Genomic DNA, 26554 nt, shown 5'->3' on the forward strand with positions numbered 1-26554 from the left:
TGAGTAGAAGGGGCGAGTTCCCGCCGCTACACGCCTGGCTCAGATCTACATCGTGTGCTGGGTCCTGCAGCGCCACAAAGGCCAGACTGAACCCCCGGGCTTTGCCGCCAACTGGCTGTGTGACTTCGGCCGAGTCACCGCGCCTCGCTGAGTCCATTTTCTTCTCTGTATAAAGAGGAAACGCCTGCCTCCCAGGGGTATTGTTAAAATCAGAGCTACTTCTTAATGGCATAGAATTATCTAATATTTTTTCAACCTGACCCCCGATCTTTATTGACAGTGCCCAAATTTAAGATTCATCAATCTGATCTCTTCACCCTTCATATCACTATCAGGGTGATTTCCTCCCATCCAGGTCAGATCTTGTGGCTTTTCAATTTTTAACCCCCCAAAGGGTTCCCCACTGACTCCAGGGTAAAGCCCAAATGCTTTAGCCGACTGTCCACACCATCCACTCTAGGTACTGTCTATCTTCGGTTTATTTACTTATTTATAATTAATTTATTTATTTGGTTCCACGAGGTCTTAGTTGGACAGCTGCACGTGAGATCTAGTTCCCTGACCAGGGATGGAACCCGGGCCCCCTGTATTGGGAGTACGGGAGTCTTAGCCACCAGACCACCAGAGAAGTCCCCTGTTGTTATTGTTTAGTCCCTAAGTTGTATCCAACTCTTTGCCACCCCATGGGCTGTAGCTCACCAGGCTCCTCTCTTCATGGGATTTTCCAGACAAAAATACTGGAGTAGGTTGCCATTTCCTTCTCTAGGAGATCTTCCTGACTCAGGGATCTAACCAGCATCTCCTGCTTTCTTTACCACTGAGCCACCTTGGTTTATTCATTCATGATGTATCCAACAGGGTCCCAAGCACTGCTCTAGGCTTTGGGACCCTAGCAGAGACTAAGGCACACAAATTTCCAGCCCTGGTGTTGCTTATTTCCACTGATCAGATCATTTGTAAACAAAATTGTTTTGTGCCCCATCAGCTCATTCATGTTTCCATCATTAGGTCTGCTCAAGGTTCCTTAACCGGTGTATAGGGTTTCATAGCCGCTATTCCCTCTACATAGAACACCCTTCCGTGGTCTCCCCTACCCCATTCCCCTACCACCAACTAACACCCTCATCCTTTGAACCACTGCTCAGTTTTGCCTCGGGGTGGTCTTCCTGCCTGCCTTAGGCAAAGGTGACTGCTTTGGGTACCATATACAGACGGCTGTTCTAGCACTTATCACAAGGTACTGAAATTCTTCATTTTACTGCCTGGCTCCTCAGTTAAGACTGCAAGTGCCTGGGTCTGATTCATCTTCATATCCCAAGGCCTAGCATTTAGTTTGGCTTTGGGGGGGCCTCCACTGAGTACTTACTGATTCTATGAATGAATAGAATCAAACCAATCAGGTAATGTTATCCAGATGCCCTGGTTCCCTTGGCTCTTCAGGCACTTTGACCTCCCACTTTCTTGCTGACCTTTTTGATTATCCACACGTATGCTGTGCATATGCACACACACATGCACACTCATGTAAGCACACCTCCCTCAAAGAGGCCTCAGACCTCACCCTTGGTTACTGCATCCTGGCATGTTCCCCTGAAAGCAACCCAGTACACCTACTTCTGTGCACATTCTCTGCCCCGATATACCTCACCATGGCTGCTGCCTGAGGAGTTTCCTGCACCAGGAGGCAGCCACAAAAATGGCCAGGGTCAGGACTTCCCTAATGGTCCAGTGGCTAAGACTCTGAGCTCCCAATGCAGGGAGTCTGGGTTTGACCCCTGGTCAGGGAACTAGATCCCACATGCCGCAAGGAAGTTCATATATCACAACTTGGGAGAAGGCAATGGCACCCCACTCCAGTACTCTTGCCTGGAAAATCCCATGGACGGAGGAGCCTGGTAGGCTGCAGTCCATGGGGTCACTAAGGGTCGGACACGACTAAGCGACTTCACTTTCACTTTTCACTTTCATGCATTGGAGAAGGAAATGGCAACCCATTCCAGTGTTTTTGCCTGGAGAATCCCAGGGACGGGGGAGCCTGGTGGGCTGCCATCTATGGGGTCGCACAGAGTCAGACACGACTGAAGTGACTTAGCAGTAGCAAAGATCCTGAATGCTGCAACTAAGATTGAAGATCCCACATGCCACAACTGAGACCTGGTGCAGCCAAATAAATAAATATTTTTTTTTAAAGGAACTTCCCTGGCAGTCCAGCGATTGGGACTTTGCCTTCCAATGCAGAGTACACAGGTTCAATCCCTAGTCAGGGCGCTAAGATCCCACCTGCCTGTTGGTCAAAGTGCCAAAACATAAAACAGAAACAATATTGCAACAAATTCAATAATGACTTTTAAAAAAATGACCCACATCCAAAAAATTTGGAAAAAAAAAAAAGAAAAGGAAATTGCCAGGGGAGAGACCTCCCTGGTGGCCTAGTGGCTAAGACTCCGAGCTCCCAATGCAGGGGGCCGGGTTCGATCCCAGCTCAGGGAACTAGATTCCACATGCTGTAAACTGAAGATCTCGCATGCCACAGTTAAGACCCAACAGCCAAATAAATAAATATTTTAAAAAGAGAGAGACTTCCCTGGCAATCCAGCGGCTAGGACTTTGCCTTCCAATACAGGGGGTGTATGAAATCACCAGGGTCTGTGCCCCTGGTTCCCAGGTCTCCCCTTACCCCTCGACCACACTGAGAAGGTCCCACTGGCTCTGCCACCCCAGCCCACTCAGAGAGAGCTTCAAGTCCAGAAAACCCAAGTCTAGCTGTTCCCAGTGTCACCTCTGTTGAATCTAAGTCTGGGTCAGACTGCCTGCTTAGGGCTGTCTTCTCGTCTGCCCTTATCTTTGCAGAATCCTGAGACCCAAGATGAAACCAGTTCCCACCTCAGACCAGGAAAAGGCTTCAGGTGACACAGGGCCCCGCCCTCCCTTCACCTCCTGCCAACAGAGAGATGTCAGCCTTGGCAAGACCTCTGGACACATCCATGGGCTGCAGTGGCCAAACTCGCCATGGATGGTATTCTGTTCTTACCACGGGCGCATACATTATGCAGGAGGGTGGACAGGGCACCAGGGCTGCTCTTTGCAAGGCAAGCCAGGAGGAGGGGGATGAATGCACTCCTTTGCCAGGGCCCCACTTCTACCCACATCACACCATTCCCTGGAGGCAGGGAGAAACTGACTTCACAATAGCCAAATAGCCATAAGACCTCCCTTTACCTAAAGTTCAAAGCTGGCAATATCAGATAGCCTCACCTGTAGTTTTACACTGGCCCTGGGAAAGACAGTAAAAGATTGTGTCCTTCCATTCACCGTGCGGTGGGTGGGGGACCTGAGATGCAGAGAAAACCCAGGCAATGAAAGACACCTCTGCAGACCTGGGCTTGGATGTGGGAAGGGAACCTAGCAGTTCTGATTTTTATCGAATACTTTCAACTCCCTCCTCTGGACATCAGATAATATTGCCTCCCAGAGATGAAGAAGGGGTTCATCAACCTCCTCATTATGAAAATGAAAGATCTATGCTTAATTACTTCTTATCACTGAGGGAATAAGAAGCTGAGCTGAGTTAGAGCATCAGTAGAGACCTCTTCACAGCCTTGGTCTTCTTTCATCCTAACAGTAAAATGAAAGTGGAAGAAACTATCATTTCCAAAGTTTCTAATGTTACAGATAGAAACAAATTAGGACTCAGTTGAAAAGGAATTTTAGAACCAGGCAAGATATAGGTTTGAATTCTAGTTATGTCTCCATGTGTCTAGGTGACCTTGGGCGAGTCAGTTGACTTTCCCAAACCTCAGCCTTCCCCTGGCAAATAGGGATTACATAAGAAACTGACAAGGTTCATTGTGATGATTAGAAGACAAGTATGTAGAGCAACTGATACAGAAGAGGACTCAAAAAAAAAAAAAAAAAACAGAACGACAGGGGGACTCCCCTGGCGCTCCAAAGGTTAAGACTCCACACTTCCGCTTCAAGGGGCACAAGTTCAATACCTGGTCAGGGAACTAAGATCCTGCGTGCTGCAAGGTGCGCGCATAAATACATAACTAAGTGAACAACAGAACCATTAACGACTGTCACAGTGAATATTTACAGTGCCACACTGGAACTGTGTTTCCATACATCTCATTCAGTCATCCCCGAGCCCTGTGTAGAGGGCTGCTCTTGTCCTCATTTTGTAGATAAGAAGCCTGAGGCTCAGAGGAGTTCAATCACTCACATAGGTTCTCCTGGTTAGTAAGTGACAGAACTAAGATTTGAGCCCAGGCAATGGGACTCTGGGTATTCAACTGAAGCTCAGAGAGGTTCTGACACTTGATGAAAATCACACAGCCAACCCATGAGAGGAAAAAAGGGTCTGGATGCTTGATTTTCTCACTTTATCTCACCTGTTGTGCCCTTTTCTATTGTACAGATGAAGACTGGGACTGAACTTGCCTGAAACTAACTTGGGACAGATACCAAAAAAAAGCACTAAATAATAAATGATCTGGCATGCTGGCCAGGACGCACCCCAGAGCACAGGGAGGGGGAATTGAACCCTTTCCTGGGTATCATGTGGGAAACAAGCTTATCGTTTACTTATTCACAGGCTTTGATGATAATCACACCTGCACACCTCCGCAGGGCCGAGGCGGCACAGCACCCAGGCAAAGAAGATGTGCGAGTCAGCATATGGACTTAAAGGAGGCTGAAAGAGCGGGGAAACGGTAAACTCCAGGTCCAGGGTGAACTGTGTGACAGGTGTGTGAGGTCCCCTTGGGGGGTGAGAGAGAGACTCACCTGAGGGGCCAGGCTGGGGCAGGAAAGCTGCGGCTGAAGTCGTCGGAGTCTTGATGGGCACGGTGGCAGTGCCACCCCTCGCTGCCCCTCTCCCTGAGGGCGCTGCCAGCTGCTTCCAGAGGCACTGGTAGCTTGGGACTGCACCCCCAGCCAGGACTGGCTGGTATGTGGGCCTTCCTTCTCAGGATGTTCAGATACTCCTAAAACTCCCAGACAGGGGACCAGGGTGTGTGGAATGCGTCCCATCTTGGGTTTATTTTAGATCACGAGTCCCCAACCCCTGGGCCACCGACCAGGTACTTCCCATCAAATCAGTGATGGCATTAGATTAGAAATATTGTGCACAAACATATAATGAGCTGGAATCATCCTGAAACCACCCCGCACCCCTCTAACCCACCCTATCCTCCCCCGCGCAACCCACTCTCCCCCTCCACCTCCAACCCCCTGGTCATTGGAATAATTGTCTTCGACCAAACCAGTCCCTGATGCCAAAAAGCTTGGGGACTGCTGTTTTAGATGGTACACCGGTCAGAAAGAAAGCGTGTGTGCACAGGCACACACACACACTCACCTGAAAGCCATTCTCTTTCCAGTTCTCTTTCAACACGTCTGATTATTCCAGGACAAAGGCTCCTTTTGCTGCCAGAAGCCCTTTAACACCTCTCTATCCTTGCTTGTCTTGTCTTGTTTTTAACAAAGAGAGAGAAGGCCTCGGGCTCAGAATTCTGAGCGTGGGATGATATCTAGCGAGAATGTAAGAACAAGTTTTTTCATTTTATTTTGTTTACCTTATTTACAACAAGTGATATTGGTTTTCAGTTTTTTCAGTACTGATAAAATGTTTCCTTTCAACAGACGTGGTTAAAAGCAGGTACTCTGGAACCCAGACTATAGGTTCAAATCCCAGCATTGCCACTTCTGACCTGTGTGACCTTAGGCAGGACACACGACCTCTCTGTGCCTTGATTCCCTCATCTGGAAAAGGAAATTAATAATGACATCTCTAATGGGACTTCCCTGGTGGTCTAGTGGTTGAGACTTCACCTTCCAATGCAGGGGGTGAGGGTCAGATCCCTGGTGGGGGAGCTAAGATTCCACGTCTTGTGGCCAAAACAAAGCAAAACATAAGACAGAAACAACATTGTCACAAATTCAATAAACACTTAAAAGTGGTCCATATAAAAAATTTAAAAAAAATAGTATCTCCCTCTTGGATTATTGTAAGGATTATATTAGTTAAAATATGCGAAGGGCATAATAGTGCCTGACATCTGGTATATACTGTGTGTGTGTGTTAGTCACTCAGTCGTGTCCAACTCTTTGCAACCCCATGGACTGTAGCCCGCCAGGCTCCTCTGTCCATGTAATTCTCCAGGCAACAATACTGGAGTAGGTAGCCAGTATAAATGTTTGTTATTATGAGCTTATATGTGGGGGAGGACCTGAGGCTTAATGAACACTTCTTTGGAAATCTCACCATTTCCCACCTGAGAAAGTGAAGCCTTGGAGAAGATGATTAAGCAGCTGAGCAAGGATCTGGGTTGGTCTCTGGATTCCTAATCCATTTACCAGCCATCTCAATCTTTGATAATTAATATCACCTTGCAGCCTCAGCTTATTCATGGACAGAGTGGAACTAGTACTATCTCAATGGATGTTGGGATGCTGTGTGTAAAGATGGTTCAGACAATGAGTTGCTATGATATCTCCTTGAGAGTCCCTTGGACTGCAAGGAGATCAAACCAGTCAACCTTAAAGGAAATCAGTCCTGAATATTCACTGGAAGGACTGATGCTGAATCTGAAGCTCCAATACTTTGGTCACCTGATGAGAAGAACTGACTCATTGGAAAAGACCCTGATGCTGGGAAAGGTTGAAAGCAGGACAACAAAGGAACGACAGAGGATGAGATGGTTGGATGGCATCACCGACATGAGTTTGAGCAAGCTCTGGGAGTTGGTGATGGACAGGGAGGCCTGGCATCCTGCAGACCATGGGGTCACAAAGAGTCAGACACGACTGAGCAACTGAACTGATGATGTCTCCTGTGCATTCTCAACAGAGATAAGAGGGTAGAAATTGGTTCAGGGGTGGGGATCTTTTAAATATTGATATTCTGGAATGGATAGCCATTCCTTTCTCCAGGGGATGTTCCTGACCCAGGGATCAAACCCTGGTCTCCTGCATTGCAGGCATATTCTTTTCCATCTGAGCCACCGGGGCAGCCCTATATAAAGCACAGATATATAGGTGCCTACAAAGGTCCACATAGTCAAAGCTATGGCGTTTCCAGTAGTCACGTACAGACATGAGGGCTGGACAATAAAAAAGCCTGAGTGCCAAAGAATTGATGCCTTGAACTGTGGTGCTGGAGAAGACTCTTGAGAGTCCCTTGGACAGCAAGGAGATCAAGCCAGTTGGTCCTAAAGGAAATCAACCCTGAATATTCATTGGAAGGACTGATGTTGAAGCTGAAGCTGCAATACTTTGGCCATAATAAGAAGAATTGACTCATTGGAAAAGACCCTGATGCTGGGAAGGATTGAAGGCAGGAGGAGAAGGGGTCGACAGAGGATGAGATGGTTGGATGGCATCACCGACTCAATGAACATGAGTTTGAGCAAGCTCTGGGAGTTGGTGATGGACAGGAAGGCCTGGCATGCTGCAGTCCATGGGTTCACAAAGAGTTGGACACAACTGAGCAACTGAACAACAAATACAGTATATCTATGTTATCAAAAGTTCATGAAAAATGGTCATTAGGAAACAGAATGTCTAAAAAAGGGTGGGGAAGCAATAGTGAAAAGAAGTTGAGAAATACTGCCCTTAACCAGCAACTCGGGTTGCTACTCATAAGTGGGTTGTGAAATAGGCTTAATGGGCCATGATAAGCAATTTGGGAGATAAAAAATGATAAAAAGGGAAAATGATACAATATAGTGTGCCCTGCACATAATCAGAATCTGAAAGTATTGTGAGAAAGTTTGGCATGTGTGTGCATGTGCTGAGTCATGAAATGTGTCTCTCTGTAAAAAAATGGTGAAAGCCATTGCTCTAAACCACGGTTTTTCTTTTTCTCCCCTCCTTACTTATCTCTCTCAGGCAAGCCCATGCAGCCTTGGACTGTTTTACTCTGAACAGGAAGAACCTGATAAGGAAAGAAACGTGGAAGAGAATGCCCAGATTCCAGTGAAACTAGGGCCCAACCTTTACCAGCTCATGGACTCTCCCCTTCCTCAGTCTCTATTCCAGGGTAAGCCCATGGCTGCAGAGGGCGACGACTGGCCCTCCGCACCAGAGGGGAAAATGGCTTCCTCTTCACTGCCTCCCCTAATATTCCTCCCTCTGCCTCCCTTGTCTCCTTTCCTCTCTGCTCCCACCTTGGAGGGCAGCAGTCCTGTTGACCAGGGTCTGAGTCCCAGCGCTGCCATTTACTGCACAATCCCAGAACAAGTCATCTAACTTCTCCGAGCCTCAACTGGACAGCTATAAAATGGGGGACATTTTTCAAAAGACTGCAGTGATGCTTAAATGGGATAAAGTATATTAGTATTTTAGTGCCTTGTGTTCAGTGAGTGCCCATGTAGCTAACAGGCTCTGAACCCAGGTTATCCATGTTATCTCTATTTAATCCTTGAAATGAGCTTACACAGGAACAGGGAAGGTGACAGGGCAGACTTGCGTCAGGCTATCTGGTTTCAAACCTCAGTTCTGTATCTTTCACATAGTTCTTTCTTTGTGACTGCGGTGTGTCCCTTTTTAAAAGGTGCCTTCCTCATAACCCCACATAATGATTTCAGTTTACATTATTAAAGTGGCCAGCTGGGAAATATAGTTTTTTAAGTAAGTACACTTCAGTCTCCAGCAAAATAAGATGTTAAAGATGGATACCGGTTAGGCAACCAGAGTCTCATTTTCAACAGTTTTATCTTGCTCTTGATTTAACCTTTAATTTTCAAAGGCCCATCCAGAGGAGGAAATATGGAGTAAACAAGTAAGAACTGTTAGCAGAGATAAGCTCTGAAAATGTGGATGACATGTCTAAATTGTGTTCAGTGATGTTTTGTTCCTTTTTTCTCTTAACCTTTCAGTTTCTTTAGGAAAATGAGTTTATGAGTTTTCTATATCCATTTAACATGAGAGACCAATACATTCAGAAAATATGGTTGAAAAAAACCATATTGCATAACCTTGGAAAAGGTACCAGTTCTCTCCATGCCTCTGTTTCCTCACCTGTAAAATGGGTACAATAATACTCCCCATCTGCAACGTTGTTTTGAAAAAATGACTTAATATTGCTAAACACTCAGATCAGTGTCTGTATAATTAGCATTTAATGAGCTGGCATTATTATCCTAACTTCACAGATGAAAGAATTGAGGCCCACAGAGATTAGCCAACCACCACTCAGGGAATGGAAGAGCCTAAATTTGTTTAACGTTTTAAAAATTCTAGGAATTTCCCTGGCAGTCGAGTGGTTAAGACTCCGTTCTTCCACTGCAAGGGGTAAGGGTTCCATCCCTGGTGGTTAACTAAGATTCCACATGTCTCTGGGCACCATTAAAAAAAAAAAAAATCCAGTTGACCTTAAAATGCACATAGGAGGTTTATGTGTAAATGCCCACGATCTATATAAGGGCATTCCCAACCCCTCAGAAGGCTCCCTGAGGTCTCTTCTCAGTACATCCCACCAAGTTAAAAGCTGTTCAGATTTTTCACGGAAGTTATTTTGCCCATTTGCAACTTCGTCCAAATGGAGCCATACGGTATGTTTCTTTTATTATCCATTATCCGTGGACTCTGAATTTGAAATTCAGATGCTCCCACCCTAGGACCTGCCATCTTAACTGTTATCCTATACCGCCTGTTAAAGCACTGACTGCTTGGGCTGCTCTCATTTCCCCCACCTCCTCTTCCTGTCCCCTCGTTCAGCTCTACCCTTGAATCCTAGTTGTCCTTCAAACCATCAACGAATTCTAATTGATCTGTTCTGTGTTAGACGGTTTCGCCCCCTCTGCCCCGCCCCCAAGCAGGCCCCTCTGCCATGAAGCATACGATAGGGCACATGTGTCAAGAAGTGGGCCAATAGGAAGATGGCATTTTCCAAACCGTCCACCAGTCCACCAATAGGAAGGTGATGTTCCCGCCCCCTCCAACTGCCTCTGTAGAACTGCCTCCACCTCGTGCCCTTGCAGTTTGACGCCTTCCTTGTATCCTGAAAGGGTCCCCTCAAAGCTGCTTAAGGGGTGCAGGATGGCAGGCCTTTACTCTCTTCATCCTTCCTGGGCCTTTCCCACCCCTCCTTTCCCTGGAGTGGATGGGAGAAGAGGCTCTTCCAGACAAAAATAACATATATGTAAATGTTTTCAAAGGTTTTCCTATTGTTTGTTTGCTTTTTAAATGGGATAATACTTAGAGTTTTCCTTTTAAAAGAACTTTTTTTTTTTTCTAATTTCGGTTATCTTTACAGTCTAAACACCCGCCTCCTCCTTTTTTTCCAATTTCTGAGTGCAGATGAAAGTCACCAGCCTCCCTCTCTAGCCTCCACCTTGCCCTTCCCAGGTGAGGACCTAGGAGAAGGGAGAGGAGACACAAAGAGGTTAGGGTGGGAGGATAGAGCTTGGATGGGGTGAATTAAGAAATCACAGGCACATACTTAGAATCGAAAGAGAAAGAAGGAATTTTAAGGTGTGAGATGGGCTGGGAGGTATAGACCAGCTTCTTTGATTACAAAGAACATAAATTAATGGAACTGGATTGATAAGACAAAATTAGGATGTCCAGTTGCTCAAGGATGAGGCATATTTAAAGTGCAATAAGGATCTCAGATCAGGAAAGAGCTATGCCTGATGGATTTTGATGGTTACAGAAAAATGCATCCTATAGGCCACTGAGTTATAGGGATTGGCGGGGATGTGGTCTGTGAGTCTGAGGGACAATGTGCTGAGGTGTTCTCCCAGCCATCTTACCTTCTCTACCCCAGACAGGCATGCCTCTGCTCTTTGTCCTGGGCTGTATCTTCTTCCCGCTGAGCTTTGCTGTCCTCTGCTGGGGTCTGCAGAACCATTCCAACCTGCGGATGGAGAAACAAGAGGCTGTTTTGGTGGCATCCAAGTAAGAGGACAGGGCAAGGACATCCTTCCTGGGGCCAGGGCTGGGGAAGCTGGTCTCCTACTTCCAGGAAGAGTTAGTGATGAGAGCAGAAGCAGGCTGTGTGTGTATGTGAGGGTGGCTGGGTGGGCGTATAGAATCGAAAGACACTCTCTATGGGATCTCTGGTTTCCCAGGTGGTTCAGTGGTAAAGAATCCGCCGGCCAATTCAGGAGATGCAGGAGACTCGGGTTCCAACCTCGGGTCAGGATATCTCCTGGAGAAGGGAATGGCATCCCACTCCAGTATTCTTGCTAGGATAATCCCATGGACAGAGGAGCCTGGCGGGCTACGGTCCATGGGGTCACAAAGGAGTCTGACACAACTTATCCACTAAATAGCAACAACAATGGGATCTCTTGCAAGCCACTTAACCTCTCTGAACTTCAGAGTCCCCATTAGTAAATGGATTTAACAAGAATACTCACCTTCCATTCTTCATGGAATGTTGTGCGAGGGTAAGGTGAATTCACATCTATAGAATAGGGCTAGGGAATTCCCTGGCAGTCCAGTGATTAGGCTTCAGTGCTCTCATTGCCAGGGGCCTGGGTTCCATCCCCAGTCAGAGAACTGAGATCTCATAAGCTGAGCCACCTGGGAAGCCCTGCATGGCCAAAATAAAAATAAAAATAGTTGTTGCAAACTCCTTCAAGTGACACAAGAGATATAGGCTCTGTGCGGACTGCCTGAGCCAGAGGACTACGTTTATCCCAACGGGGGCAGCAACTGCTAGGCTCCAGCCAAGCATCATGGAATTAAAGTGTGGCCCCAGTGTTGTCTGATCTTCTCATTTTTTCTTAAAAGTTGAACTTTTTATTATTATTCCTGGGTCAGGAAGATCCCCTGGAGGAGGGCATAGCAACTTACTCCAGTATTCTTCCCTGGAGAATCCCATGGACAGAGGTGCCTAGCAGGCTACAGTCCATGGGGTCCAAAGAGTTGGACATGATTGAAGTGACCTAGCATGCATGCACACTACAAATTTATGGTCTATTTGACAAAGATTAGTAAAACACTGGTGAACTATCCCCAAACCTTAGGGAGGAGGAGGAGCTGGCAGAAGGCAGAACTTATAATAGCTAGGTGTCTGAAAGACCCCCCCAAAAAAAAAAAAACCCTACCTGTTTTAATCTCTGCTATCCAAAGTGAAGCCACAGCCCCTTCACCAGGTCGGTGGTCCTCAACCCAGTAGTCAGGGTGGCTCGCTGTCACCTGTCCTCGCCCGAACGCAGCACCATCCTGAAGCTTTGCCCATCTTTGGCTTTGGCCCTATGCAAACATGGGTTTGAAAGCCAGCTTTGCCAATTCTCATAGCTGTATTATCTTGGGCAACTTTTTTGTCTTCTTTTTTTTTCTTAAATGTCTAAACCTCAGTTTCTTGTTTGTAATATAGACAAAGATGCTATAATCTGGGAAGGTTAAATAAGAATAAATAGAAACCACTTCACCCCGCGCCCAGTACATAGTAAACACTCAGGAAGTTGGGTCCCTTTTTCCTTTAAGTGAAGCCCTGAAGCCAGGAAGCTAGGTCCACTGTTGACTCTTAACTTCTTAACTTCTGCTGCCTAAGGCCAGAGACTTCCCAGGGTCTGTTTCCACAGCAAGCCACTAGAGGGCAGCACAAAATAGCAAATCCCAGTCCTTTGGTTAGGCTTTGGACAGGGAGAGGCAAATCGTACAGTTGCTATGGAAGCATATCTTAGGGCAGACTTGGAAACCAAAGTATGGTTTTGGTAGCAGGACCCCACGTCATGCAGAAGTCTACGGGGAGGTTGAGTTCAGGATGAGAAGGCCGAATTCTAGGGAGGCGGCATGAAAGTGTGAGAAGCTGCTCAGAGGCCGGTGTAGTTCTGGCTGAGTCTCTGAACTGCAGCGAGACCGTGGCCAAGGCACTGGGCCTCAGTTTCCTTGCAGTGGACTGAGGGGCTCAAATCAGGGGCCTTTCCCCCATGGAAACTGGGCTGTGAAGTTGCAGAGGAAGGGGAGCTGGGACCATCATAAACCTGACGAGGAAGAGAGTGACCAGGGCCTTGAGGAAGCCAGGCAGCCTGAAGGACACAGGCAGGGGCATCCTCGGGCTTGAAGTGAGTTTTCGGAGACACTGTGCTTCCTCTTCAAAGCCTGCCACCCAGTATGAGAGGGCTCCTGTCTTCTTAGCTACCTGGTCTTAGGGAGAGTCACTGAAAGCCTCGGGACTATTGCTTGACCTGCAAAAAGGAGATACATGCAGTTACCTCAATGCTGTTACAGTAGTTAGAGGTGGTCACGGGACAGTCTCGCAGTGGAGTTGGGACCCAGAGGCACCTCATGTTAAAGTATGTGTTGTTTTGTTTTTAGTCGCTAAGTCATGTCTAACTCTGAGACCCCATGGACGGTAGCCCCACCAAGCTCCTCCATCCATGGGGATTCTCCAGGCAAGAATACTGGAGTGGGTTGTCATTTCCTCCTCCAGGGGATCTTCCCAACCCAGGGATCGAATCAGCATCTCCTGCATTGGCAGGCATGTTCTTTACCATCTGAGCCATCAGGGTCTTATACCTCAGAGTTTTGGAGGTCTCTGAATCTGATACTGTGTTAAGGTGTATTTTTATTCCCATCCATTCCCTAAACTCAACTTTCCGAGACAGCGAGCTGCACTAACTTCTGGTCCCTTCCCAGGGAATCTTCTTACTCTCTGTGGGAATGGGTGCCCCTAAGCTGGGACCCCAAGGCAGCTGAAGAATAAGTATTGAGAGGCCTTGGCGGAGGAGGAGATGGCAGGCATTTGCAAACTGCTGGTGGGAAACGGGCTCAGGCCCATCTTGGGGCCCAGGGCCACCCTCCCAGCTGGCCAAGGAGCCCCAGAGGAGAGCAGTCCCGCCCTTGGCCCTTGTCCTCAGCAGCCCCCTGTGCCTGCCGCAGCGGCTGTCTCTTTAAGGGCCTCCCCCTCCCTCTTTCTCTGCTCCCCCCATCTCTGTCGCAGCCACTGCTGTGGCTCAGAGCTGCATGGGGAGACGCCGCTGCAGGTCCGGTTTCTGGGTGTCTGGTCGGTGCCATCAACTCCCTCCTCCTCCCCCCGCCCTCCCCAAGCTGGTGATTTCCCCTCCCCCCGCCCCCTCCCCGCCGAGGGGGCAGGGGGCTGGGCCCGAACTCTCCATAATGCCCCGGGGCTGCCTCTGGGCCGGGCCGCGGGCACTCTGGTGGCAGCGAGAGGCGGGAGAGCGGTGCTGACCGCTGACCGCCTGCCCGGCCGCTCCTCGGTCTCCCTCCCCTCCCTCCCTCCCTCCCCTCCCCTTCAGAGCTGGCACCACAGTCCCACCCCCACCCCCACCCCGCCCCCTCGGGCCCTCCCAGCCTCTCCACGTAAGCCCCCCCCCCCACCTACCTCGCTCCCTCCCCTCCCCCATCCGCAGCCTCCTCGTCCTGTCCCCTCTCCCTCTGTCCTCTCACCCAGTCCTCTCCTCCCCGGCTTGCTCCCAACCCTCTGGCTGGCTCTCTCTGGCTCCCTTGCTCGGATCCTCCCCTTCCCCCAGTCTCTCCCATCTCCCCAGTCTCCATCTAACTCCCTTTCTCTGATCCTGGGCGGGTAGGGCTCTCCAGTCCCATCCCCTCCCCACCCTGTCTGTCCCCTTTGTGCCCCTTTCTCTTCTTCTCTCTCCTTCCCCGGCCTGGCGTCCCTTCTCCACCCCCATAACTCCCTTCAGCTCGGTCTCCCAGCCCTTTCCCGGTTGCTTTCGGGCTTCCTGCTGGAGGGCTGAGCCACCATGCTGACCCCCATGGTGGCCGGGGGGGTGGTGTTCCCCGGACTCTTCCTCCTCTCCAAGAACACGCTCCAGCGGCTGCCCCAGCTGCGCTGGGAGGAGGCCGACGCGGTCATTGTCTCAGCCAGGTAAACTGCCTGCCTTCCCTCCGCCCCCTCCCCTTCCCAGGCTGCATGGGGATGGAAGGGACCCTTGGCCGGATAGGGACCAGGGGCTCCTGAAGTGGTCGGTGGGCTCTGCCTCCAGCTTCCTTCTCTCTGCGCTGCCTTACTCACTGTCCCAGGAGACCTCATCCAAACCCAGCCATCTGGTCTACTAGGATTCAGTCTGCTCTGCTTCCCTTTGCCATTCAGCCTCCTACCCTCCAAAACAGGGCTGGCATGTGACCAAAACATTCCTATAGGATACTAGGGAACACAGGAAGGAGCCATGTATCATTGGGGGGGGGGGAGTTGCTGTGTCTGGGGCAATGAGGGACAGATAAGTGAACGGTGGAACTCTGCACAGTCCTGGAATGCGGGCCAGAGTTGGGGAGGGGAGTGTGGTGGCTGGCAAGCAGAGAGCGGGAAAGTAGCTGGGAGGGGAATCAGGGGCAACCGAGGGGCCAGGGATGACCCACGATGACTAGGCAGCTGAGAGGTGTAAGAACAGGCCCAGGGCTCCCCCCACCACCCTGTGCTGTTACCCCCTGACCCCTGTCCCTTCCCTGGAAGGGACCTTGTTATCTGCCACTGGTTCTCGGCATTGTCTCACCTCACGATGACCTCCTGGGTGTCCTGAGAGGAAGGCAACTCCGTAGCAGTCCTGGAGGCTGAAGTGGTGGGGCTGAGTCCCAGGCGAGGCAGCCTGGGGAAAAGATGGGCAGGGAGCACCCGAGAGGCACAGAAGCTGGACAGTAAAGAGGAGGAACCAAGGGGCACATCTCCCTCCTTTACAGCTACTTCCTCTTCCTCCTAGGCTAGTGTCCTCTGTCCAAGCTGTAATGGCCTCCACTGCTGGCTACATCGTCTCCACCTCCTGCAAGCACATCATAGATGACCAGTAAGTGCCATGAGACCACCACTTCCCCCATTCCAGCAGCCTATATGCATGTGACCCTTGAGTGGGGTACAGATCATCCGGGGGACTCCCTCAGTGAACTCCAAGCCCTTAACTTGGGCTTGAGCAAGTTAACTACAATAGCTGCAACTCAACACCCCGAGACAAATTTATCCACATCCTGTCCTTAAAGGTCAACACCAGGAGGAGGAGAAGTGGGGAGCAAAAAGGATTCTCAAGGCAGCTCCTAGGTTTCCCAGCCTCTTGGATCATAGTAGGTTCTGAGTGTCATTTCCTCCCCGTCCTCCTCCCACTCTTTCACCCCCTCAGACCCCATTTCCAACCAGTACCCAACTGGGGTGCTTCCCTACTCGTTCGTGCCAGGCTCACCCCTCATCTCCTCCCAGAATCCAGGTGTCCAGTGCCAGCTCCGTGCGTGAGAGGGACAGATGACACAAAACAAGGCCACCAATGGTTAGACAGTGGGGTGGGGAGTGAAGGGTGAAGAGGCCAAATTTTGGCACTCAGAGCCGATGCAGTGCCTGGTGCTTGCCAAAAGAGCCCAGGCCGGAGACGTGGGGCAGGAGGAGGGAGGAAAGGGGCCCTGTCCGTGGTGCTGACGGGCCAGCTCAAGGTGGACCCAGGCTGTCATTGCTGCGAGTTGCCTGGGAGGGTGCTGATGATGCCCCATGCTTAACTTCTGATCCTGTTCCTCCTCTCTGGTGGCTGCTGAGCCCTGGGGACATGGTCTGGATGACCTGACCTAGAGGTGTCTCCTCTTTCCCTTGAATTCCTTCATCTGCGGAGTGAGGTCCACCCCTATCTGGAAGGGCTGCTGCAAGGAGGAACTGACTTTGTGTCAGAAGCCTACAGCAGTCCTGGCCATACAGAGTGGATGCTAAACTTCTTCAGACCCCCCCCCGCCCCGGGGACTTGGCTTCCTCCTGCCCTTTTCCCCCATTTCCCCTCCTGAGTCCAAGAGGAGCCTGGATCCTCCCCCACCCCCACGTTCCCTTCTCTCACCTTCTCACAGAGGTCACCTTCCACCTCTTACATGTTCTCCTCCCCGTCCCCCTAGTCCGTCCTTGTCCCTCCCCACTTAATCCTCAGGTAGGTGGGAGGATCAGGGTTAATCCAGGGGCAACAGCTGTTCCTACCTCTGAGCACCTAATTGCTGAAGAGGGTGGGGATGGGTTTAACCCTTCACACCAGAGCCCAGTGGTGTCACCATGTCTGCTGTGGCTGACTCCCTAGGCCACTCTCTGCTCTAACTTCTCTCAGGCCATTTGGACCCCTTTCCACCTTCCTGCCTTTCATCTCTAACCTGGGCTGCCGCTTCCTCTCCTCTCTCTCTCCCTCCCTCGCTCCTGGTCACGCACTCCAGCATGGCTCTCTGCTTCTTTTTTCCCCCAAAATCACCCCTTCCAGGCCAGCCTTCCCCAGGGTTCACCTTCTCCTTTCATGTCAACCCTGGTCCTTAGCTGGCCCACCCCCAGGTCTCACTCCACTTCTCCCTTCAGCAGCCCCTCTTATTCAGTCCTCATATTTGCGTGCCTTCCAGCTGACTTTGTTTTCATCTATCTGCCAAGCCTGGGGAGTACCGCTGGGTTTGCCTCTTAGACCTCCCGCCCCCACCTTGAACCTGTCACAGGACTACAGACTTCTGAGAATGCACTCCATGTGCTGACTCAAGAAGAAAAGTGCAGTGTTGCATATTCATGCACTTTTCATTTTTGTTTACTCTCAAAGCACACGGAACTTTCTCTGCTCTTGGCTCCTTTTGCTCAGCGTTTTCTTCTTAATGCTTAGCTGTACCTGAAAAAACAAGAGGTGGGGCCACATTCGGGCAGAACAAGCAGCACTGACAGCATCACCAGTTTCCATCCCAAATCTTCTAGAGGGCAGCAGGGCTGAGAGTGAGGGCTATGGAGCCAGACTTCTCATGTTCATCCCTTGGTCCGGTGACCTAGCCTCTCTCACCTGTAAAATGGGGTGACAGTCATACTTACTTTTCACAGGCTTTTTGTGGGAAGTAAATAAGTTTGTGCTTGTAAAAGATTTAGAGTATTGGAATAGGGCCCTCGTGTAATAAGTAGTCGATTAATGTCAGTCAAGGCTTCCCTGGTGACTCAGACAGTAAAGAATCCGCCTGCAATGTAGGAGACGCAGATTTGATCCCTGGGTCAGGAAGATCCCCTGGAGGAGGAAATGGCAACCCACTCCAGTAGAATTCCATGGACAGAGGAGCCTGGCAGACTATAGTCCATGGGGTTGCAAAGAGTCGGACACATGACTGAACCACTAACACTTTCACTTAAATGTCAGCCAGTATGATCTCTCCCCACCATTCCTACCACTTCTGCTGTAATTTGTCCTGATCTCTGCTGTCTCTTAGAGCTGGTCTGGCCTGTTTTCTCACTCTGTCTCAGCCCTCAGTTCTGTGACTGTCTTTTGGTCTGTCTGCCTTTTTCTCCTAGCACATTGCAGAGAGACAGAATATGAATGAATTAATATGAAAAATGAGTGAGAGGCTTCCCTGGCAGTCCAGTGGTTAAGACTGCTTGCTTCCACTGCAGGGGGCACGGGTTCAGTCCCTGGTCAGGGAACTAAGGTCCCACTTGCCATGTCGTGTGGCCAAAAAGAAAGAAAGAAAAAAATGTGTGCATTCTGAGCTCAGTCCGGGTTTGAACCCCAGCCCTATTGCTTACCAGCTGAGTGATCTTGTGATCACTTGGGCAAGTTTCTTGCCCTCCACCTTGGGATTCCATTGTGTCATTTGAGAGTCTACTTCTGTCTCAGGGTTCTTACAAGTATCACTGGAGATTTGACTCCTGTGATGCATCCAACATAGCCCCCAGCACTTGGCAGCTGCCTGTCCATCTCCTTCCCTTATTGACCCCACCCCTCTCTCTGCCCGACAGACACTGGCTCTCTTCCGCCTACACGCAGTTTGCAGTGCCCTACTTCATCTATGACATCTATGCCATGTTCCTGTGTCACTGGCACAAGCACCAGGTCAAGGGGCACGGAGGGGACGAAGGCAGCACCAGAGCCCCGGGCAGCACCTGGGCGGTGGCACGTGGTTACCTGCACAAGGAGTTCCTCATGGTGCTCCACCATGCCGTCATGGTGCTCGTGTGCTTCCCGCTGTCGGTGGTGAGTGGGGGCTGCTGGGAACTAGGGCCCTGTGTCCTGCTTATGCTGGTACTGCAGGAGCCTAAGAAGCCCTGGGTCCAGGTCCCCGCAGGATGAAGTGCCCCAGGGAGGGTTTCCTGAGCTCCAGCCCGGCCCCAAACAGCAAGAGGTTAGATCATGCCCAGCTGTGATGTTTTGGAGCTGGTAGCTCAGTTGGTAAAGAATCTGCCTGCAATGCAGGAGACCTGGGTTTGATTCCTGGGTCAGGAAGATCTCCTGGAGAAGGAAATGGAAACCCACTCCAGTATTCTTGCCTAGAGAATCCCATGAACAGAGGAGCCTGGCAGGCTACAGTCCATGGGGTTGCAAGAGTCGGACACGACTTAGCAACTAAACCACCAACCACCACCACCACACACCACTGCAGGCTTCCCTGGTGGCTAAGATAGTAAAGAATCCGCCTGCAGTGTGGGAGACCTGGGTTCGATCCCTGGGTTGGGAAGATCCCCTGGAGAACGGAATGGCAACCCACTCCAGTATTCTTGCCTGGAGAATTCCATGGACAGAGAAATCTGGCAGGCTTCAGTCCATGGGGTCGAAAAGTATCAAACATGACTGAGTGACTTTCACACACATGTACACACACCACTGCCTCTGAGACTCAGGGCTTCCCAGGTAGCACAGTGATAAAGAATCTGCCTGCCAGTGCAAGAGACACAAGAGATGTGGGTTCAATCCCTGGGCTGGGCAGAGCCTCTGGAGGAGAAAATGGCAACCCACTTCAGTATTCTTGCTTGGAAAATTCCATAGACAGAGAAGACTGGTGGGCTACAGCCCATGGGGTCACAAAGAGTTGGACACAACTGAATGACTGAGCACACACACATGCCTCTGAGACTCAGTATCCTCATCTGTAGTATCATGGATATCATCTCACCTGCAGGAAGGTTGGAGGGATACGGGGGGTTAGTGCTCCCAGATTTGATACTGTTCATCTGTGCTCAGACTTTCAGAGTGAAGCATCTCCAAAAGGGACAGAGAGGAGACAGGGAAGGAGGACAGGTGTTGCCAGGAATCCAAGCTCAGGCCAGGCTGTTTCCTTCTCCTCTCAGGTGTGGCGTCAAGGGAAGGGAGACTTCTTCTTAGGCTGCTTGCTGATGGCAGAGGTCAGCACCCCCTTCGTCTGCCTTGGCAAGATTCTCATCCAGGTGAGAGGGCGCTGAGGGTTTACTAGCTTGAAGGGAGGATCAGGGAAGGGTTGGGCGCTTTTAGGAACCGATCTGGGATTATCCCCTGGTGGCTTAGTGATAAAGAATCCACCTGCCAATGCAGGAGACACGGGTTCAATCCCTGGGTCGAGAAGATCCCCTGGAGGAGGAAAAGGCAACCCACTCCAGTATTCTTGCCTGGAGAATTCCATGGACAGAGGAGCCTGGCGGGCCACAGTCCATGAGGTCTCAGAAGAGTGGGACAGGACCTAGCAACTAAAAAACAACTGGGATTTTTTAAAGGACAGGTGGAGTCAGGTCTGGGAGGGGCTATCAGGTAGGATATAGGGGAGCTGTCAGGGCAGAGGGAGAGGGGGAGAGGGGGCGGGTCCTGGGGCCCCTAACCTGGCCCTGTCCCAAGGAGGGAAGGCCGGTAGGTGGGCGGAGGGGGAGGTGGCCCAAGGGGCTGAGTAGGGGGCGTGGCCGGAGGCCCTGACTGCCCGCCCCGCCCCCGTGTGCCTTCCCCGCCCCTCTCCCCGCCCCTGTCTTCCCGCCCCGCCCCCATGTGCCTGCCCCTCCCCTGTCTTCCCGCCCCGCCCCTCACCCCGCCCCTGTCTGCCCGCCCCACCCGCAGTACAAACAGCAGCACACCCTGCTGCACAAAGTGAACGGGGCCCTGATGCTGCTCAGCTTCCTTTGCTGCCGGGTGCTGCTCTTCCCCTACCTGTACTGGGCCTACGGGCGGCACGCGGGCCTGCCCCTGCTCGCCGTGCCCCTCGCCCTCCCTGTCCACGTCAACCTGGGCGCCGCGCTGCTCCTCGCCCCGCAGCTCTACTGGTTCTTCCTCATCTGCCGCGGGGCCTGCCGCCTCTTCCGGCCCCGGGGCTCCCGGCCGCCCTCTCCCTGTCAGACCCAGGACTGAGGGTGGGGCCGAGGGCGGGGGACCCTCCCCATCCCACCCCCATCCCCACTGCGTGGGAACAGGGCTCTGGGGCCGCTGGGCTAGGAGTGGGAGCCAGGGGCCTCTGGCCCTGACAGCCCCCCGGAAACTGACAGATGGACTCCGACGGGGTCGGGTCACGTCCCTTCAGGGGCTGGGGGCCGGGACCAGGGGAGACCGAAGGCAGGAAGAGGGGACCTCTCCCCACAGTGCCTGAGCCGAGGGGTCGACCCCCTCCTGCATACCCCTTTCTCCATCACGTCCCCTGGGCCCTGGAGAAGCGAAGAGGAAGAAGGCGCACCCCTTCCCATCCGCTTAGGGCTTTTGAGGCTGTGGGGGGTCTGAGGGGACCAGGACTCAAAGAATTGTGGGGGAGGCCCTGCTGCCAAGGCCGTCCCAGCCCCCCTGCTGCAAACTCCTCTGGGAGGGAGGCGACACCCCCTCTAACGTCCCTGGTCTAGTCATCTCCACAGCTTCTCTCCAAGGGAGGCCAGCCTGAGGAATCTTATTTATTTTATTTATTTATTCAAATTTGTTGGGGTGGGGGGAGGGAGGTGGCTGCTACCCCCCAGCCTTCCCAGTGCTGAGCAACCCCGGGGGGCAAGTGGGAGAGCACCCAGCCCCTTCCCTGTTAAGCTGACATCTTGCCCCTGGGCCCTGGCATGTCCCTGGTGCTACAGACTTCTCGAGGCTTTCTCCAGTCTGGGGTCGGGGGGACCCTGGGAGGTGCTTTACAGACTGCTAATAAAGACATCAGCGTGAACGCCACCAAGGCCCTGTCACCCAGTTCTTTGGGGTTGGGGAGGGATCAAGAGTCTGGGGGCAGACAGCGCCATAACAGGTTGACTGTGGGACAGGGCAGGTCCCCCCAAGCTGAGCAGTCAGGGAGAAAGAAGCAAGGACTCTTATTACATCAGCAGGAGAGGAGAGCAGGCATGGGTGCCCAGGGCAGAATCCAGGGCTCTCCTCTGGCTTTTTAGGCCCCTTTCTCACAGCTCCTGTCGGGTGTGGAGATCAGAGGTTGGTGGTCACGCTGCCTCCCTGGGCTTTGGGTCCCTCAGCCTCTTCCCTGCAATGCTCTGGTGGGCGGTGGGTGAGGGGGTGAGGGATAGGCCTTACATGTGAGTGCAGAACTGGAAAAGCAAGAAGAAGAAGGCCACCAGCAGAGCACCGACCAGGATGTGATGGAAGAGCCTGGAGTCAGAATCTGCTCGACAGTGACGGGGAGACAGGGGACCCTGGACTTGACTCCAACCGAAGGGCCAAGGGCGGACATCCTCCAGGCTCTGGCCAGGAGGACAGCCCCTTCTCAAGCTGGGTCATACCTGAGTTAGCAAAGATGACCGGTTTCTCTCCAATGAACTGGGCCACGGCCAGGAGCCTGGCTTGGTCTGAGTCTGGGTAATCAAAGAAGTCAGGTCTGTCTAGGAAGAGTGGAGATTCTGCTCCCCGGCCCAAGGCCTTGGCACTCTCCAGACTGGGTGCTGGGGACACAGAGCGAAGTCTATGAAAGAGCCAAGCAGAGCCCTGAACCCCACCCAAGAGGCTGAGACAGACCCAGGGCCCTGCCAGGCCACACAGCCTTCATGTAGCTGTGGAGGGCCTTGATTTTGTTCCCAGAACTTCTTAGGGGTTGGCTGAGCCCTCCATGAGAAGGCCTGTGCTGGGCAGGGAGGATGGGATAGAAGTGTGGAGAACAAACAGAAGAGCCGAGGCGTGGCCTCCCAGCCTCTGGGGGCGGGGGCCGGGGTGTGGGGGTCGGTGGCGGCATTGACCCCGATCCCCAGCCTTCCTCCTCCCCACCTGATTCTAGGGGCCCCAGCCTGAGCAGCCATATCCACACCCACACCCACTGCCCTGGCCTCATCACCCCTCCACTCCTGTGAAGAGGTGAGAGTTCTGTGATGTCACAGCCCAGAGCCATTCTGATTACACAGTCTAGGGTGAGGGGAGAGAGGAAGTGCTAGGATCCAGGACCCTCCCCCACAAGCCCCTGGATTCAGAGGGGAGAGGTTGGGGCTCAGAGAGTCTTCGGGTTGATGCTGTTGATAGAACAGTAAGAGTGGAAGCCCCAGGATTTACAAATGAGGAGCTTGGTGGGACAATTTGCTGAAAGCCAGAACTGAGGAAAGCAGCATTTGTATAGCAGGCACAGTGGATTGGTGCGGGGGGGATGGAGGACAAGGCTAAACATCTCCAGTTACCCCCTTGGATCGACCGCAGATAGCATTTATTGAGCACTTGCCACGATGCCAAGTACTTTTCATGGACTGACTCATTTAACCATCATAACATCCTCTAAGGTAGGTACTATGTCCTCATCTTACAGAGGAGGGAGCCAAGACAGAGAGAGGTGATGTAGGCACCACACACTTCCAAAGGGCACCTATCTTTTTCCCTGGGCCCCCTCCTTGCCTTGTGTCCTCAAATGCAGGGGCCCAGGGATCTCCCGCATGACCCAAACTCCACCTCTTGGTGCTCCGCTGAGGACAACGCTGGGGTTAGCCACCTAGAGAAACAACAAGCATCTCCACTAGGTGGCAGCAGTGTCTATGTCTGCCTGTCTGTTTCTCTCTCCTTACCTAAGGAAGACACGGCTCCCAGTTTCCAAGCCCTCCCTCATCCCATCAGGTTGCCTCAGGGGGAATGGCAGGCTTGGGGGTGGTCAGAGGAAGTCCCCTGACCCATCTCGGGGCAGGTCTCTGGTCACGCCTAGAGGCTTCACAGACTCCCCGTCTCTGGGTAGGCTCCCCCACGGTCCATTCTGTTTTCCCTTTCTGGTTTCTTCTTTTCCTTTATATGTCACTTTCCAACAGTCACTTTCACTCTTGTGGGCTTCCCTCAGCGTAATAGTTAGCTTCCCTTCGATTGGCAGGTAGGCCTGTCTGTCAAACATCTGTCCCGCTCCATCCAAGCCCAGGGAGACTTCAGGGTCTTCTTGGTTTTGCTACACAATTGCCTGTTCAGCAGTGTCTGACAAGTTCTGTGACATGCCCCAGTCAGACATGTGTCTGCGGTGTGTGAGGTCCTCTGTCCTATGGAAGGAGGCTCCTTCCTCCACTGGATCCCCACCTTCATCTTTCCGACCCTCAGGGACTACCCACCTATTCTCCTCACAGCAACCCTGGGAGGTACTTGTCAGGGTCAGCTTCTACTTCCTAAACAAGGAAAAGGTGCAGAGAGAAAAAAGAGGGGAAAGGAGGAGGCCGACTAACATCTACGGGGCCTTCTGGGGAACTGGCTCTGTGTCTATGTGCTCAGTCATGTCCCACTCTTTGTGACTGCATGGACTACAGCCTACCAGGCTTCTCTGTCCATGGGGTTTTCCAGGCAAAAGTACTGGAATTTGTGGCCATTTCCTTCTCAAGGGATCTTCCTGACCCAGGGATTGAACCCTACATATATCTCTTATCAGAAAAAGGAAGTGACTTGCCCAGTGTCATGTGAGGGGCATCAGGGACTCAGCCTGATTCCTAGCTCTGGCCCAGGGCTCCCTCTGCAGGCCTGTAGGCAGTTGTCCTCCAGGACTTAGCTGGGAGAAGGGGTCCTGGGAGAAGGGATCCAGACTCTTTATTTAGCCTTTGGAGTGAATTTGACAGTTTCCTGAGTTGCCTCAAAGGAACACAGCTGCCCTCTCTGCCAGAAAAGGCCCTTTGGACACAAGCAGTGAATTATCCATTCATTTATTCATCCAACCATTAAATAAATGTATCGAGCTCCTGTTATGTGCTGGACTCCATTTATGGCTTAGATAGAAATCACCAGGGCATGGTCTCTGCCCTGGGGGACCACAGGGGAGAGAGAACTCAGGGATGCACATTATTTGAGTGTAGACAGACTAACCCTAAGAGGCTGTCTACACTTGCTGTCATTGCTCACTCAGCTTTAATGTATCCTTCAAACTCTTCACAACTGGCTTCATCCCCACCACTCCACTGAAGTCACTTTCGGTGGGTGCACCAAGGACCCCATAACTTGCCAAATCTAACCCTCACTTCTCTGTTGGTTCTGACTGTCAGCAGAGTGCGCACATTTTTGCCTCTAGGCACTCACCGATTTTCTTGACTCCTCCCCCTCTAAGCTGCTCAGGCTTGGACCTTCTCTTTTCTATCTATACCCTCTCTCTCTAGGTGATCTCATCCAGTCGCATGGCTTTAAATACTATCTATATGCTGGTGACTCACAGATGTATATTTCCAGCCCGGCCCTCTCCTCTGAGCTCCAGACTCCCCTACCCAACTTCCTGCTTCATGGCTCTGTCCAAAAACATCTCAAACTCAGTAGATCCCAAATACAGCTCTCAATTCTCCTATCCCAAACCTGTGCCTTCTTCCCATTGCAGCAAACAAGCTCGCTGTTGCTCTAGATGTTTTGCTCAACATAAAAACTTAGGAATTGCCTCAAACCCTTCCCTGTTTCTCTCCTGATAAACCCATAATCAAGGCCTGTTGCTTCAGGACTTCCCTGGTGGTCTGGTGGCTAAGACTCTGCGCTGCCAGTGCAGGCAGCCTGGGTCTGATCCCTGGTCAGGGAACTAGATCTTGTGTGCTAAAACTAAGAGTTCCCATGTAGCAACTAACAACAACAACAAAAAATCCAGCATGCCTCAGCTAAGACCCAGCACAGCCAAATAAGTAAGTAAAATATATATATTTTAAAAAGAACTGTTGGCTCAATTTCCAATCTAAATCTCAAGTTCATCTACTTCCCTCTTCTCATTCAAGCCAACCCCATGTCTCATCTGGCTTATTGCAACATTTTGTGGACTGCGTCATCTCTATTCACTCTTCCCCCATTGAGAACAAACCAGAACATATGGAGCCACTACTTAAAACTCTCCAGTGGCTTCCCTTGAGCTTGTTACCCTGATCGGTGAGTCTCTTGTCTACCTACCCACTTCAGTTCTTTCCCAGCTTCCCTTCCTTAGCATACCCCAGCTTTTGCATACACCTCTGCCTCCCACTCTCTTGCCCCCTACTTGGCCCAGAAATTCTTCCTCATCTCCCAAGTCTCAGCAGAGACAACACTTCCCCTGGGAAGTGAACTTGAATTTTCTGACCGTCCCCCATCACCACATCAGTCTCACTGCACTGGAGTTGTCTGTGTATTTGTCTATTTCCCCTACAAGCCTGTGAAGCTAGAGATCATCGATCCTGGTCATAGCCATAGCACCACAATATAGAGTAGGTATTCAATAAATATTTATTGGCTTAATGGATGGATGAAAAGCCTTTCCACCTCTAGACATACCAGGGCTCAGCACTGTCTGCATGCCCCCTACAACCAGCCAGAGCTCCAGCCTCATCCTCACCTTCCTGCAACAAGGCTTTCTGGAGGAAGCAGGTGTGGGCTTCTCGCCCAGCTTGCCCCTCCTCTCACTGCAGACCTAGGTCTGCCTTTCCTCAAACTCACCAGCTCTGATCATGGATAGCATCTCCCTTAGTCCTGCCTCCTTTCTTATCCTGGAGAAACTCAAAGGAAGCCTTATGGCTGCTTTTATTTTAAAAAGATATTATTTCAGGGTTTCCCTGGTGGCTCAGTAGTAAATAATTTGC

General features: G+C 51.4%; 3 protein-coding genes across 12 annotated transcripts in view; 1 reads left to right on the forward strand and 2 right to left on the reverse strand.

Moving 5' to 3' along the window:
• Nucleotides 1-10847, reverse strand: part of LOC133238455 (keratin-associated protein 10-6) — a 21183-nt gene extending 10336 nt beyond the window's left edge. Inside the window, exons 1-4 of one of the 2 annotated variants that reach the window (XM_061401594.1) lie at nt 10758-10847; nt 5360-5531; nt 4786-4985; nt 1-184 (exon numbers count right to left, since the gene is read on the reverse strand). The gene's annotated coding sequence lies outside the window, so the exon portion shown is untranslated. Of the gene's footprint in view, nt 185-4785; nt 4986-5359; nt 5532-9695; nt 9799-10757 lie in introns of those variants that run through there. The other variant, XM_061401595.1, reaches the window with a different exon arrangement.
• TLCD3B (TLC domain containing 3B) lies at nt 4608-21767 on the forward strand. 7 transcript variants are annotated; one of them, XM_061401591.1, is made up of 7 exons: nt 4608-4712; nt 7891-8041; nt 10772-10902; nt 15636-15719; nt 18638-18872; nt 19964-20059; nt 20694-21767. In XM_061401591.1, exons 3-7 carry the CDS (start codon nt 10778-10780, stop codon nt 20979-20981), a joined length of 828 nt encoding a protein of 275 aa, XP_061257575.1. In that variant the 5' UTR covers nt 4608-4712; nt 7891-8041; nt 10772-10777; the 3' UTR covers nt 20982-21767. The 7 variants fall into 7 exon arrangements, with proteins under 7 accessions (XP_061257575.1, XP_061257568.1, XP_061257572.1 ...); XM_061401588.1 differs by lacking the exons at nt 4608-4712; nt 7891-8041 and adding exons at nt 10104-10144; nt 10303-10350; XM_061401590.1 differs by lacking the exons at nt 4608-4712; nt 7891-8041 and adding exons at nt 10124-10144; nt 10303-10350 and having other exon boundaries at nt 10776-10902.
• On the reverse strand, nt 21505-25361 carry C25H16orf92 (chromosome 25 C16orf92 homolog). 3 transcript variants are annotated; one of them, XM_061401600.1, is made up of 4 exons: nt 22803-22904; nt 22325-22483; nt 22119-22206; nt 21505-21997 (listed from the first exon to the last, which is right to left on the reverse strand). In XM_061401600.1, exons 1-4 carry the CDS (start codon nt 22864-22866, stop codon nt 21976-21978), a joined length of 333 nt encoding a protein of 110 aa, XP_061257584.1. In that variant the 5' UTR covers nt 22867-22904; the 3' UTR covers nt 21505-21975. The 3 variants fall into 3 exon arrangements, with proteins under 3 accessions (XP_061257584.1, XP_061257583.1, XP_061257585.1); XM_061401601.1 differs by having other exon boundaries at nt 21868-21997; nt 22119-22132; nt 22803-25361; XM_061401599.1 differs by lacking the exon at nt 22119-22206 and having other exon boundaries at nt 21753-21997; nt 22803-22909.
• Nucleotides 25362-26554: the final 1193 nt, after the last annotated feature.

The sequence above is a fragment of the Bos javanicus genome, chromosome 25 (genome assembly GCF_032452875.1).
Source record: "Bos javanicus breed banteng chromosome 25, ARS-OSU_banteng_1.0, whole genome shotgun sequence".
Taxonomy (NCBI): Eukaryota; Metazoa; Chordata; class Mammalia; order Artiodactyla; family Bovidae; genus Bos; species Bos javanicus.

Coding starts and splice junctions, on each gene's coding strand:
- TLCD3B (XM_061401584.1), top strand. CDS start 10,106: ATGGGAGAAGAGGCTCTTCCAGACAAAAATAACATATAT. Junction 15,720..18,637: donor AAGCACATCATAGATGACCA/GTAAGTGCCATG, acceptor TCTGCCCGACAG/ACACTGGCTCTCTTCCGCCT. Junction 18,873..19,963: donor TGTGCTTCCCGCTGTCGGTG/GTGAGTGGGGGC, acceptor TTCTCCTCTCAG/GTGTGGCGTCAAGGGAAGGG.
- C25H16orf92 (XM_061401599.1), bottom strand. CDS start 22,866: ATGAGGCCAGGGCAGTGGGTGTGGGTGTGGATATGGCTGCTCAGGCTG. Junction 22,484..22,802: donor GCTGGGGCCCCTAGAATCAG/GTGGGGAGGAGG, acceptor CTGTGTCCCCAG/CACCCAGTCTGGAGAGTGCC. Junction 21,998..22,324: donor GGTCATCTTTGCTAACTCAG/GTATGACCCAGC, acceptor CACACCCGACAG/GAGCTGTGAGAAAGGGGCCT.